The 13,697-nt window shown below is 41.4% G+C and overlaps 2 protein-coding genes across 2 annotated transcripts; both read left to right on the top strand.

Annotated features, from left to right (window-relative positions):
* Positions 1-4,907: 4,907 nt before the first annotated feature.
* On the top strand, positions 4,908-8,259 carry LOC306942017 (uncharacterized protein). The gene is made up of 10 exons (XM_079527685.1): positions 4,908-4,961; positions 5,072-5,166; positions 5,255-5,374; positions 5,779-5,826; positions 6,093-6,158; positions 7,670-7,721; positions 7,806-7,856; positions 7,952-7,996; positions 8,080-8,144; positions 8,228-8,259. Exons 1-6 carry the CDS (start codon positions 4,934-4,936, stop codon positions 7,670-7,672), a joined length of 360 nt encoding a protein of 119 aa, XP_079383811.1. The 5' UTR covers positions 4,908-4,933; the 3' UTR covers positions 7,673-7,721; positions 7,806-7,856; positions 7,952-7,996; positions 8,080-8,144; positions 8,228-8,259.
* A 154-nt stretch (positions 8,260-8,413) lies between these two features.
* LOC306924659 (uncharacterized protein) lies at positions 8,414-9,803 on the top strand. Its single transcript, XM_079503243.1, has 6 exons — positions 8,414-8,459; positions 8,757-8,900; positions 8,981-9,038; positions 9,126-9,257; positions 9,347-9,439; positions 9,712-9,803. The coding sequence occupies exons 1-6, from the start codon at positions 8,422-8,424 to the stop codon at positions 9,793-9,795; spliced, it is 549 nt and encodes a 182-aa protein (XP_079359369.1). The 5' UTR covers positions 8,414-8,421; the 3' UTR covers positions 9,796-9,803.
* Positions 9,804-13,697: the final 3,894 nt, after the last annotated feature.

Below are 13,697 nucleotides of genomic sequence, written 5' to 3'. Positions count from 1 at the left end.
TTTAACATACTCCTGAATATTGATTTAGCACTTTTTCTTTCCTTTTCAGAAACACATATCAGTTCTGAATTCTGGCGACCTGCCAGTGATGGAGAAGTGCGGCCAGAAGTACAGCTGCCCATTCTGCCCCACAGAGGTCTTTAAACCTTGCAAGCAAAGTGCTTGCAAGAAGCATCTGTCGTTGCACATCAACAGAGCTGTGTGTCACAAAGGTGTGTTGTATGGGAACAATAAAACAGAAGTTGTATGACAAGCTTACATTGTTTAGACCTGGCCGATTCTAAAAAATGCCTTCTAAATCCTGACCCAAGTTGTCCACTTCAGAAAGACCATTCCAAAACATTACATTTGTTGTTTTTCAGATTTGATCATCTGCAAGTGTGGCTTGAAGTGTCGCCCAACTACACACTTCCACTGTGCATACTGCACTTCAAGTTATGTTCGTCGAGATGACTTCATTAAACATATCAGACAATGTGAAGACCCAGAGCCGTCCTCTCTGCAGCGTCTCGTGGACCCACCCTATGTCCAGTGTCCCGTGGACCTGCCCTCTGTCCAGTGTCCTAAGCCATCCTCTCTGAAGCATCACCAACAGCTGTCTTCTTTGGAGTCTTCCTCTCTGGAGCCTCCACTGAAGCGTTCCTTGCAGCTGTCCTCTCTGGAGCCCTCCTCTGTCCAGTATCTTCTGCCGCTGCCTGTCCAGTGTCCGCCCTCCGATGTCCAGTATCCGCCGCCTGTCCAGTGTCCTCTGGTGCCCTCCGATGTCCAGTATCCGCCGCCTGTCCAGTGTCCTCTGGTGCCCTCCGATGTCCAGTATCCGCCGCCTGTCCAGTGTCCTCTGGTGCCCTCCGATGTCCAGTATCCGCCGCCTGTCCAGTGTCCTTTGGTGCCCTCTGATGTCCAGTATCCGCCGCCTGTCCAGTGTCCTCTGGTGCCCTCCGATGTCCAGTATCCGCCGCCTGTCCAGTGTCCTCTGGTGCCCTCCGATGTCCAGTATCCGCCGCCTGTCCAGTGTCCTCTGCTGCCGCCTGTCCAGTCTCCTCTGGAGCCCTCCTCTGTCCAGTCTCCTCTGCAGCCCCCCAATGTCCAGTCTCCTCTCGAGCCATCTGTCCAGTGTCCCATGCAGCCGTCATCTTTGAAGCGTCGCCATCAGCTGTCCTCCCTGGAGTCTTCCTCTCTGGAGCCTCCACTGAAGCGTTCCATGCAGCTGTCCTCTGTCCAGCCTCTCATGCAGCTGTCTTCTCTTGAACTGTCCTCTATGCAACAGTCTTCATCTTCCTCACATGTGTCATCCTCTGATCAGCCATCTTTGCCAGCCTCATGTGCAAAGGTCCCACAAGTAAGAAGGTCGAAGGTCAAGTTGGTTCGCTGTGGTCAGTGTAGTATGGTATTGAATAAAAAAAATCTCCGAAAACATTTGGAACGAAAACATTCAGTACATAGTGTCAAGGACATCACAGCAACATCCTACCTAAGAAGCGAGTGCATAGATGCCAAAAATGGCATGTTTGTTGTTCTCAAGACACTGCATGGATGCACTATTCCCTTGCATGTGCAACAGAGGTCCTGGGGAGGAGACCACAAGCTTCGTTGCGAGTCCCTCAGCTGTCGGCAGAATCAAGAAGTGGCCTTAAGAAGTGATCTCACAAGCTTCAGATGTGTTCACCTCCGCTCACTTGACTACTGTACAGTGACGGTTACAGCCCCAGAGTTGCTTCAAGACACCTTGCAGTTGATGGTGACGCAGAGATGGTTTGGGGAAGACAAGTTGAGGGAGTGCATGAAAAGAAAAGAGGCTGCCAGTGCACAGCAAGCTCCATTGTCTGTTTGTACCACCCTGATGTTTCCAAAATATTGTGTGTCTGTCTATGAGCCATCAGTCTCTTATTACAGTCGTCTTGGGCGGGTGATGGTCGTCTATAATAAGAAGGAGAACACCTGGCATTGTGGTTGCAACAGCTCTTGCAGGTCATGCGCTCACAAATACATTGCAAAGTGGCACCTCTTTCAGGAACATCGAGACCTCTTCAGGCGGGTGAGATCAACAGAGCATTCATTGCAAATGGAGGAAGAAGTTGGACAACATGGATCTTTGGACGGCAGGAGTGATGAATCGGTATACCCTCCTGAAGGTGAGATTCTGAAAAGGATGGTCGAATACATATTCAACCGAAAGAAGCTTCCAGCTGTACTGCAAGAGGACTTGCGGAAGAGGAAGACTAAGGAGGATTACCCGACACACTTGATTCCTCCCGAGTCCCAGTGCTCCATCTGTCCTGGAAGGGTGCCCCTGAGTGACTGCATTAAAATCACCTCTCATGCTAAAATTGTCACCACTGACGGCATTATTGAAGGTAAGTTTAAATCTAATTTGATTGGCGTAAATCTGATTTAAGTAATATATTAAATTTAAATCTTATTTTAAGAACTAATATACAGTATTATCTTTTAGACATAAGTACATACTGCAAGAGGTGTCCCATGTGTGGCATGTACTATCGGTACCAAGAGTTTGCAGATGGACTACATAACTTCAATGACAGCATACTTCTTAGTCTTCACTTCTGTCTCCATTTGAGGTCTAATCTGCAGGTTTGCATTTTTCTTTAATTATGCTGCAATTATCTACAGTGTAATTTTATTTCTTAATTGAGTTGGTCAACAAAATGGTTAAATATTGTTTCTTCGTTGGAATTTAATCCTAGGTATACATGCATAGGAGGCAGAGTGAATGCCTTACAATGCTTTGATGTTGCCTTCCCTTTCAGACCAACCAGTCTATTGGGAGTGCTATTCTGGCTCTAGAATATCTTACAGAGAAGAAGTTCCCCTTGGCTGATTCACTCCATCACGGGTACCTGCATTTTGAGGCTCTATCTGAGCATGACTACAGTTACAACTGTGTGCGTTGTGGGGACCATCCACCAGTTGTCGTCATGGATCTCCATAGAAAAGCTGTGTTCAACATGTCTGGTAAACATTTTGGCTTTCTCATAATCATAGATGGGGAGGGTGTTTATAGTATAAGGTAACTACTACACAACTTCCCTTCCTAAATTCATTTATTTCTAAATGTGCAGAAAATTATTGCTTTTATGTGATTGTAAGGTTCTCTGTGGTGGTCATAATATTGATACAAGTCTGTTATTTGTAGCCAGTGACCTCAAAATGCCACCTGAGGGCTACAAGGGAGAAGTGAATGTGGAAGAGTTCTGGGATTCTGTTGGCAAGCAAGAGATTGCCAGGGGGTTTCTTACTAGTAAGTACAAAAGATTTGCTGACTTGCACTCAACAATGGAGATGTAAAACTTTATTGAAAAGATTCCTATTGATAAAAGTTTACAGTACACTCTAGTGCATTTCTTTCTTCCATTAAGGTAATAAGGAGAATCCTTTCTCTGTGCCACCATCCTACGAGTACTGGGCTCCTTGGATTGGTCCCAAGACCAGGAAGTCTGCAGTTGTGTTGAACACTGAATTCCACAAAGTTCCTACAGCTAGAGTTTCTGTTAATGAGGCGGAACTGAGTGTAACTGAGAGTCGTCTTATTGATGAGCTCATGAATAAACGGGTATGGAATATTGTGCATGCCTGTTCAGATTTACACAATGGCAATTGCAACAGAAATTCATTACATTTAAAGTCTCTGCATTTATTATTACCCAGGCTGGGGTCATTCGAGACCTATGTAAAGAGTGTGGCCTGGATACTGTTGGCTCCAGAAACGACCTTATTCAGAGACTGAAGACTGAGATGTCATCGAGGGCTGGCTATGACAGGATCTTTGAAAAGATATGGGGTGCATCAGGTATTTCTTACATAATGCATGATTTATTTTCACATTTTGGTAACACTTTATAATAACTAGGTTCATTATAAGTTATAAGTACATAATTAATAAACCGTTAACTATTTAACAAGTCATTAATAACTAACAGTTAAGGACTTATAACGATGACTCATGGATAGTTAACTACTTGTGATGGATAGTTATAAAAATGTTTGCTCCATTTATTAATAATTTATCTCTGTCCAGGTGGCTGGGCAGCTATACTTTGCCCATGTGGCATTGTGTACAGCTTGAAGGTTCTACTCAGGGGAGAGAGCCCAAGGGACTACGCAGATCTCCTTCTGTCATGGCAGCACATGCCTAATGTTAGTGTGTATGACTTTGCAAGAGGTTTGGCTAGGCACACCAACTTGAGGTCACCCATCACCTTCAGTCCACATGAGGGGCGGCTGTTGGATCCAACTCCTGAAAACATCAGAGATGCCAGAGAGGGTAGAATTCATGTTGATCTTCCTTGGCTGTCGGAAATGCAGAATCCTTCTGCTGTTGACTGTCATCCATACACAGGCTCCAAAGAGCATTATGCTCTGAGTGACAAATTCCACGAAGGCAATTCCACAGATCCAAAGGATGTTCTGCGACGTGTGGGTTTGGTGCCACAGCTGTCTGGGCTTCTCAACACACAAGTTGTAGAACAGTTCTTCGCACACATGAGGAAAGCTAATTATTTCCTCAACAACACGGCACCAGCAACCTACATCTTCATGTTAAGAAATATGTTGCATCACAGAAACGCCAGGCTGAATAAGGAGACTACAACACGCATTGAAAACACCTTTGGAAAAGCGGTCCAATTCAATGTATACAGCCAGGCAGTCATGGGTACTTATGTTTCTCTTTTTAATTAGAAAGATTTCATGTTAAATGCCTGTTAAATGTTAAATCTTTTTGTAAATGTGCAATTTCCCTCTGGCAGCCTCCTCTGCTGTAGACCCCCTGCCAGTTTCATCTGATGTACAAGACCACCTGCCAGTGTCCTCGGGACAAGACCCCGTGTCGTCTGATGATCTTGTCCAGGGGATTCTGCCAGAGGATCTTGTTCAAGGATCATGGGACATGGATCTGTCTCCACAGGATTCACTGATGGATCAGCCATACCATGCAGAACCAGGTGACAGATGCAGTGGTATTGGGCATGGTATCTCGGCTAATATGACACACTTTTTTTTCTGTAGCTGATGCAGTCCTTTTTGTCTTTCGGTTTTCATCTTGTTCTGTCAGTATGTGACGATGGCTGCCAGGCTCTAACATCACCTGAAAACATCCGGGGAAGAAGAGACTGGGACTTCGCTTTCCATGGGGGACAGCAGACACTGGTACAAAGAAAAAAAAAGAAAACTGTCAGACTATGTGTTGTGACATTGCTACAATAATGTGTACAATTTCTTTCCTTGACTGTTAAAGCTTGACTATGTGCTGAATGGGCAACGTTCTCCTGAAGAGCACATTATTGATGTCGGCGCAATAACTTTAAAGCGCAAAGATTTCCTGACTTTGGGGTTGGAGAGGGAGGTGGAAGCCACGGTGAGTACTATATCTCTGCTGTCGGGAGGAAACCACCTAACTCCAAAATGTTCATTTTTCAGGAAATTAAAACCTTATATTTTGAAAACGAAGCAATACAGTCTCATCAAAGTTGGTGTTGTGACTTTCTATATTGTCAATGACTTCCATGAGAGGGGTAGAGGTGGTGGAGTCCAATGGCCTTAAGTGGTTTTGTCCAAAGTAATTTTTACTACTTTCCATTGGTTCAATATCTGCAAAACAACACACAGACATAAAGGGTGTTCAATAGCACTGATTTATGCAACAACAAAGAAATCTAAAATGGACTTAGGAGGTTTCTTCCCGACAGCAACGATATCATGATCTCAAAAGGCAAAGATCAATTTTCTAAAACTCAACTTATGCTTCATGCAACTTTACAGATTGTCAACTGCTGTCTCACCATGATCTCTGAGATTGCCAGATGTCGAGTAAGTTGTGTTTCTAAGTTTCTTAAGAAATTATTTAAATGTTTTTGGACATATTGAAAGGTAGTATGTATTTACAGGGAAAGGATGTAGTCACCATAGATGCATATGTGGTGGCGTCATGGAAGGCACCATATGATGATGATCCCTTTCTGTCCCTACCGGTAATTGATCATCAAACTTATCTGATCAATATAAATGAAAGCTCTAACTTCTAAAAACTTTGTATGCCAGTCTACATTAAAACTTTTTTTCCCTTATTCTCGTAGGATGATGCAGCTTCTAAAGACCTCATCCTATGCCCGACATGGAAACCAGGACACTGGATGCTCAGTGTAAGGCTTTTTGCATGTCAACAAATGTAGTCTTTATAACTTTGTAACGGGTGCAGTACTTAGTTTAGACTAGTCATTGGTTAGACCAGTCATTAGTCCTACAACTACAACCTATCTCAAACCCTCACCCTAAAACTAACCTCCCACGGGGCAGCACACCTAAACCTAACCTTAACCAATGTCTAACCAATGACTAGTCTAAACTAAGTATGCACCCCCTGTAACTACTTTAATAGAGTAATGTATACTTCTGTGATCAGTGTCAATATTGTTTTGACAATATTATTTTGGTCATGTAATTGAAAACCACATGTGTGTGTGTGTGTGTGAAGGTGAAGTGAGCGGTGCCTCTTATCATGATGTATGACACAGTAACGTGCTGCTACCGACAAATAGACACACATAGTCACATGCTGGAGTGGTTTGTACCGCTCAAAAATAATTTATTCGATTCAAAGGAGCTTTATTGGCATGAGAAAACAAACGTTTACATTGCCAAAGCAAGTGTCACAAACTCTCAATACAATAAAAACAGTTGAAAATGGAGAAAGTATATACAGTTGGACAGGGTACAGCATTTTGTAAATGGAGCTATGTCACATTGCATCGTTATGTACATGTTATAACGGGTTATAAAGCTTTTTTGAAACTAATAGCAGCACTTCTTTTCAGTCACTTTGGGACAAATGGCAGCATTTTTCTCATGACTATTTAAATGGTATACAGAAAACTCAGATTTAAGATCTGTTTAAAGGTAGCAGCTCTGTTTCACAATTGCTTTTAAAGAAAAATAGAGGTTACACATGATGCTAATTCTTTTTTGCAACTTCTTTACCACTGTTTCTCAGGTCATAAGACCAAAAGACGTCTTGCACTTCTTAGACTCTAAGAACCCCCATGGCTTTGGCAGTCAGGAAAATCTCTCACTTTTCAGGTTATTTTTAATGCAATTTTGGCCCGAGTTCAAAGGTTGGCCCTCGAGTTCAAAAGTTGGCCCTCAAGTTCAAAAGTTGGCCCGACGTTCAAAAGTTGGCCCTTAATTTCAAATGGCCCAATTACCTTCTATGAGTTGTACAGCTGCATGTGTTCTGCTGGCATGACTTGTATTGCTTGGTTGCATGTTTTATGTTGCATGTGTGACTTGTATTGCTTGGTTGCATGTTTTATGTTGCATGTATGACTTGTATTGCTTGGTTGCATGTTTTATGTTGCATGTATGACTTGTATTGCTTGGTTGCATGTGTTCTGCTGCATAACTTCTGTTGCTGTGAAATGCATGCACTCTTGGATGAGTTGGGTATTTCTTTCTGTTCTGTATGGCTTTATAGGAGAGTGAGATCTGGACTGGTTCAAATGTATGACATTTTATATTTCTAACTTACACCCCATCTTAAGCATGGAACTATCAGATGAGTTTAAACGTAACCACAGTAACCGTGCTGATATCATACATTTGACTCAATCCATCAAGTCATGTACTTGTAAATAGTAATTACATGTTTATTTTGCAGTAAAATGGCTATGAAAATGGTGCCTGGGCTTTGGACTGTCATGAAGAATAAGGTAGTAATAAAGAAATGATGTATACTGTATTCATCTACTGTAGGTGTATTATGCGTTAGACTTGAACCATTCTGTTTCTTCCAGAACATCCCCCTACAGATGGATGGACTGTGTTGTGGAGTCTTCATGCTGATGGTAAATTAAATTGACACACAAAGCTGTTATTACTGTACTTATTGCGTACTGGTTATTGAATGAAAATTACATTGTATGCTTGAAATGTGTTGCAGTATGCTCTCCACCTGGTGATTGATGAGCCATTTGACTTCAGTTTTGTGAGTTGAAATTGTACACATTTACACACAAACCTTCATTAAGTCTTCATTTTGAAGTTTGTTGACTCTTGTTTATTTCTTAGGTGGACATACCAAAGATAAGGCTGTGGTGGTGTCTGCTTCTGATGGAGAATTTCACTCTCGGCGGGTAAAAGAGTAAAATAATGGAATGCAATTTATTTTGACATTTTTAAGTCTCTGAATCTAACCTAAACCTTCTTTCTAATATAGTCAAGGAAGGAAATTTGCCCATTGGTCAGATGATGCACTGAAAGTGCGGGAGGACGCAGACAACGACGCAGACAATGAGGCATGTTTCTTAATAGCGCATGAACAAGTTGAAATTTGTATTTGTCTGGTTACACTTATTTTACTGTTCTGTAAATTGACCTGTTCCCTATGTTAAATGTTAGGATCATGACTGTATGGCTGCCTCTATTGATGTCTGCATCTTCCAGAAAAGGTAAGTGATGGGACAAATTGTGAAATTTGCAAATATCACTTAAAGGGGAATACCACTATTGTTGTGTGGAAATAAGAAAGTCCCCCCCATTCTGTGTTGCCTAGAACTGGAGGTCTGAAAAAAAGATGTACTTCATAATGTTACTGATTTTATTTTTTCTTCAGACCTCCAGTTGTAGGCAACACAGAATGGGGGGACATTTGTATTATTTCCACACAACTATAATGTATATTAATGGTAAAATGTTGAAAATGAGTGGTATTCCCCTTTTTAAGCAAAAAGTGCATATGTTATTAGATGGTGGTATCCTGAACACGCAAACCCCCTAATGGTCCAGTGTCAGAGGTGCCAAGGGTGGCTCCACACACACTGCGCTGGAATCGCAGTCCCAGTGGACAGTTTTTGCTGTGGATGTAACAAGCATCCCCATTCACTGGAAAGGTTTGCAATTTGTTTTCTGGGCAGTGTTATAAGCTTGTTGGTAATTATGGGATAACAAAAGGGATTCTATTTCACTACAGGACGTTGGAATTAAGCAGAGCTGGGATTGCTGGGGTGGTAACGGGACCAGAAATCCAGGTAAGAGATTTGCACATTTTCAAACTAAAGTTGTATGTTACTTTGCATATTGAGTTCTTTAGATGTAATTTGCGTCTGCTTTCTCAGGCTCTTCACACAACCCTGACATCAGGACAGCAACTCTCAAGCAGACTGTACCTGTACCAGAACAAGCAGGGATGTTGCAAGCTCCGGGACAGCTTGAGACGGAGGAAGTTCACAGTTTTCATGGAAAATGAGGTATTTTTAATGTTAAGAAGATACAATCTCACTGTATACATGTATACATTATTAGTTGTCAGTTAATTATGTCTATCTCCCCCAATTAGACAAACGAGTTGGTCAGACTCGTAAAAGGAACGCTACAGCTGTCCAATGACCTAGACCATATGGACTTCATCTTGGATGTGATGCTTCCTGAGGTATGCATCATGGACGAATGAATAATGTATAAATTTTTTGGGGCGATAGTTCAATGTTTGTTTTTAAAAACGCCTTAACAATAAAGATAATTTAATGTTCGTTTTGCATCATCATTACATCACCTAATCATAGCCTCCTCGATGTAAGATGATAAGAGCGCCCCTCACTTCACATGGGAGTGATTCTTTTGTATTTTTTTTAAAAACTTTATGTAGTACTGTTAGACATGTTATGCATCAACAATTGATCTTTGTATTTTGTTTCTTTGCAGACTATGATATACATACTGAAGAAGCTGGAGGGGTTTACCAGATTCAGATCAGAACAGGCCCTCGACATTTATTCTTTCACTTAAGATAACATTTAGTCTGTCATAAGTTGTCACCCACCGGAGTTGATTTGGAAAACGGTTCACAGAAAGTTTGCTTTTAAAATAGTTCGCAAATGTCACATGGCCACATGTTGAGATAGGTTGACAATCATAAATTCCCATTTAGGCGGGGGAGATGGTTGAAGGGTGCTCTGTGTGTTTTATCAAACATTATTTGAAAATAACATTATTTGAAAATGTTTGACACAGGCTCTAGTGAGGAATGAGCAAAGCTAAATTTCATCAGCTACACAAACATACTGTAGATTAAATGTAACAGTTGTTTTTTTCAATGTTCTTTTTTCTTTTTAAATAATGTACAAGACGGAATGGAAACATTGTGCCCCCAAGAGCTGAATCTTTGCAAATGTCTGACTCTAGTCACTCTTGGGATGTTGTCACTATGAGGTTTCCAACAGTATTAGTTTTCATTCGGGGGATGATGCTCAGTGACATTGCCAATGTCCAAAGGCTCCAGTGAAATTTGTTCTTTATGTGACTCTTCGCTGTCTCTGCTTCTCTGCATTCATAAGGTTTTGGATGAAAGTGCACATTTAAAAGCCAGGACCTGGAACGGGGGTTGCAAGGCTCTGCAATATAAAGTTGTGACCTATTGAAATAAGTCGAGATGTCTCACAGAGTTTGAGTTAATAAAGTGGTTAACTTTGATCCTGCCTCTGTGCCTGCTTTGAGTGATGTTTGTATTACCTTTTAATTGCCAAATCAAATGTGCTTCAGACTTGATGGCAAATTTATACAAGGTTGCTTTAGTGTATGTTGTGTACAATGTTCAGAATTCAGTCCGTATAGCATTACATTTTTTTTGTAACGGTTAAACCATTTATAAACTTTTAAGCAGTTTGTAGACAAGTAGTGAACGGTTGTTCACATTCGTAAACAAATAAAGTGCTACCAGTTTTCTTGAAACATTGCTTTGCCTTTCTTTAACTGGATAATGTAATAACTTAAGACTATACAGTAGGGCTTATCACACCTGCTAAAAGCACTCATTTGGAAACTGATGTATGATGCTGACCATGATACTGATATATTGCTGACAAGATACTGACTATCCCTAGGTGTTAACACAGGAGATTTTCACCTGGACTATACCATTTTTGTATTATGGTATATCTCAATGTTTCTGATGTCGGTGGGTCTTTTAGTACCTTCATGCTTGCCATGTATTGCTGTACTTCAATATGTTTTGATATAGATTATTTTAAATTGGGTAAAATATAGAGTTTAGTAATGAGATACTGTGTGTGTGTGTGTGTGTACACTGGACAATTGAAGCACCATTTAAGACACGTGCATGGAACCCCTGGACTAGGGATGAACTATGATTTATGAAATACCTAATTTATCTTTCCCCTTCTACTCCTAACCAATCTGTAAACATGTATTTATTGAATAAACACCTAGATTGGCTTTCCCACAACTTGCTCCTGAGTCTGTGTGTGTGTGTGTATTAGGGCTGTCTCAAATAACTGAGTTAATTAATTTGTGAAATGAATTAGATTAAGATTTATAACACAATTAATGCATGCTTGGATGACCCACCCCATACTCTCATCCACTGCACTATCTATAGCCCTATCTGGATGGGGGGGAAACGTTGGTTATTGCCTTAAATTAAAAGGCTGCCTAATTTACATAGGCTCAAATCACAATCAGAGAGACACCATCCTACCACAGTGGATGTGTTATGTGAGATGAGAGAGATGAGATGTAGCCTACTTTATTATCCCTGCAGGGAAATTGATGCATCAGACACAATGTGAAATAAACAAATCAAACAGACAGACAAAAACACATCAGATACAAATCACAAGGAGAGTGGCCAGATGGGACAGTTCCTCATTTCCAAGACTTTTCAGGCGTCCCACAAATTGAGACCCTGTCCCACATTGTGACTGGCAGGCATCAGTGTTCAAATGCCCTAATGATAACACCACTCATGAACAAAATGAGCATTTTAAAACAAAATGTGAGACACCACAGGGATTTAATAATGAAATGATATGCAATAGGCTATTAGGCCTATATGGTCGAATATGACATCAAGGCATTTAAGTAATAAGTTGCTATAACCCCGTCCCCGTGTCCCACACAAGTGATACTTGTCCAGACCATAGACCACAGACACAGGACCATATGCATTGGGGGACAAAGTTCTTAAGAATGTGTTGTTGCGACTGTAGGCCACTGTTTACTATGAAAACCTGCATTTCCCGTCAGTCAGTCAGTAAGTGTGTCATGTCACGCCTTGTGTCACGCCTCCAAATATGGTCAAGCCTCATGACATCACGTCTCGTGACACGTCACACCACCATATATGGCCGTCTCCATATATGATATAAGATCACGACACTGACCTCATCAAACCTCATCATCTGGAACAGTCTCCCTACAGAAGTAAGAGAGACCTCCAACTATTTGACCTTTAAATTTAACCTGAAGAGGTGGCTAAAAACAAATCAAATCTGTAATCATGAGTAACTATCAGCACTATTTAGCATGTTGATCTGTTCCATGTATTGTACAGTATTGTATTATGTTTTTGTATGGACATAGTGTTGGGTGCTGGCACATATGCACACATGGCATCAACGCATGGTGTTGTGTGCTGGCACACTATACACTCTGTCTTTCTTTTATCTGTATTGTATTGCATTGTATTGTACTGTATGAGTGTATGTGTCATTGTATGTTTAGTTTTACTACCATTTTAAGAGCCTGCTCAGGGACTACAGATGTCAATTAGCTTATGGCTAACTCTGGCACATTTACATGGAAGTGAAAACTGAAATATTGATTAATAAGCATTGTCCCTGTCAAATAAATAAATAAATAAACCCTGGATAGCCATACATGGAGAAGACTGGATCATCACCTAGATCTCCATATATGGAGCTGAGCCGGCCAGCAACTCTACATCTGACCTCAAACCCTTAGATCTCCATATATGGAGCCTACCTGTTCTGACATTCCATATGTTGATCCTCCCCACCCGTCCTTCCTCTTCGATGTCTCCCTTTTGACTGATACCTGTCCATTCAAACTCTAGACGGGCCCGCCCCAAAGTTATTAGTAGAGTTCTCAACAGGCCCAAAAATTAAGGCCCGGCCCTACCTGGGCCCTCATCAAACCCTGTACACTCAAGACACGCTCCATGGCCAGTACAGAATTAAATATGTTGATCTGACCCCCCCATGCCAAAGCACCAGCGCTCGCCCAGCAGTCTGCTGTCACCCAGGCAGATGTGTGCACGTGACCTCGCTTCTCGCCCTCAGGGCGTCTTACTGGTATAGTCTGATGGCGGTTGGCAAGATGGTCTACTGTTATTTATCTTTCTATTCCCACAACAATATAGACTACAGAAAAATATGGCATATTTTGGACATAGTTCGAATGGTCATCATTGATCATGACTAATTATTTTTTAAGAAATGTAATGTAAAGTAATGTAAAACATTAAAAATGTAATCGTTTGACAGCCCTAATACTATATATTATTATTAGTGTGGTTGCCCAAATATAATAATTTATAATATTATTATGAGGCTAAGGAGTGAACCAAGGATTTCACACACACACACACACACACACACACACACACACACACACACACACACACACACACACACACACACACACACACACACACATATATATAACCCCCCCAAGGACCGCCTGGTGGTTTTGGGGGTGCGACCCTCACGTTTAGCAGTGTTGCTCATTCCACGGACGCGTGGTCATGACAAGCTGTACCTCGTTGTAAAGGTGACTAATCAACGATTCAAATGATATAAAACACAATACCAATTGGTATTATTAAAGTGGAGAAATAATGGACCAAAGTTAAGTTTCCGGTCCCTCACCGA

This window comes from Electrona antarctica (assembly GCF_951216825.1).
Source record: "Electrona antarctica genome assembly, chromosome: 1".
NCBI lineage: Eukaryota > Metazoa > Chordata > Actinopteri > Myctophiformes > Myctophidae > Electrona > Electrona antarctica.
This window is presented reverse-complemented; position numbering and strand designations above follow the sequence as displayed.

What these genes read in the sequence shown, in the direction of transcription:
- LOC306942017 (XM_079527685.1), top strand. Translation starts at nt 4,934, where the DNA reads ATGGATCAGCCATACCATGCAGAACCAG. An exon ending in AGAGGGAGGTGGAAGCCACG is followed by an intron (nt 5,375 to 5,778) that starts GTGAGTACTATA and finishes GCAACTTTACAG; the next exon opens with ATTGTCAACTGCTGTCTCAC. An exon ending in CTGAGATTGCCAGATGTCGA is followed by an intron (nt 5,827 to 6,092) that starts GTAAGTTGTGTT and finishes TTATTCTCGTAG; the next exon opens with GATGATGCAGCTTCTAAAGA.
- LOC306924659 (XM_079503243.1), top strand. Translation starts at nt 8,422, where the DNA reads ATGGCTGCCTCTATTGATGTCTGCATCTTCCAGAAAAG. An exon ending in GTCTGCATCTTCCAGAAAAG is followed by an intron (nt 8,460 to 8,756) that starts GTAAGTGATGGG and finishes ATATGTTATTAG; the next exon opens with ATGGTGGTATCCTGAACACG. An exon ending in CAGTTTTCATGGAAAATGAG is followed by an intron (nt 9,258 to 9,346) that starts GTATTTTTAATG and finishes TCCCCCAATTAG; the next exon opens with ACAAACGAGTTGGTCAGACT.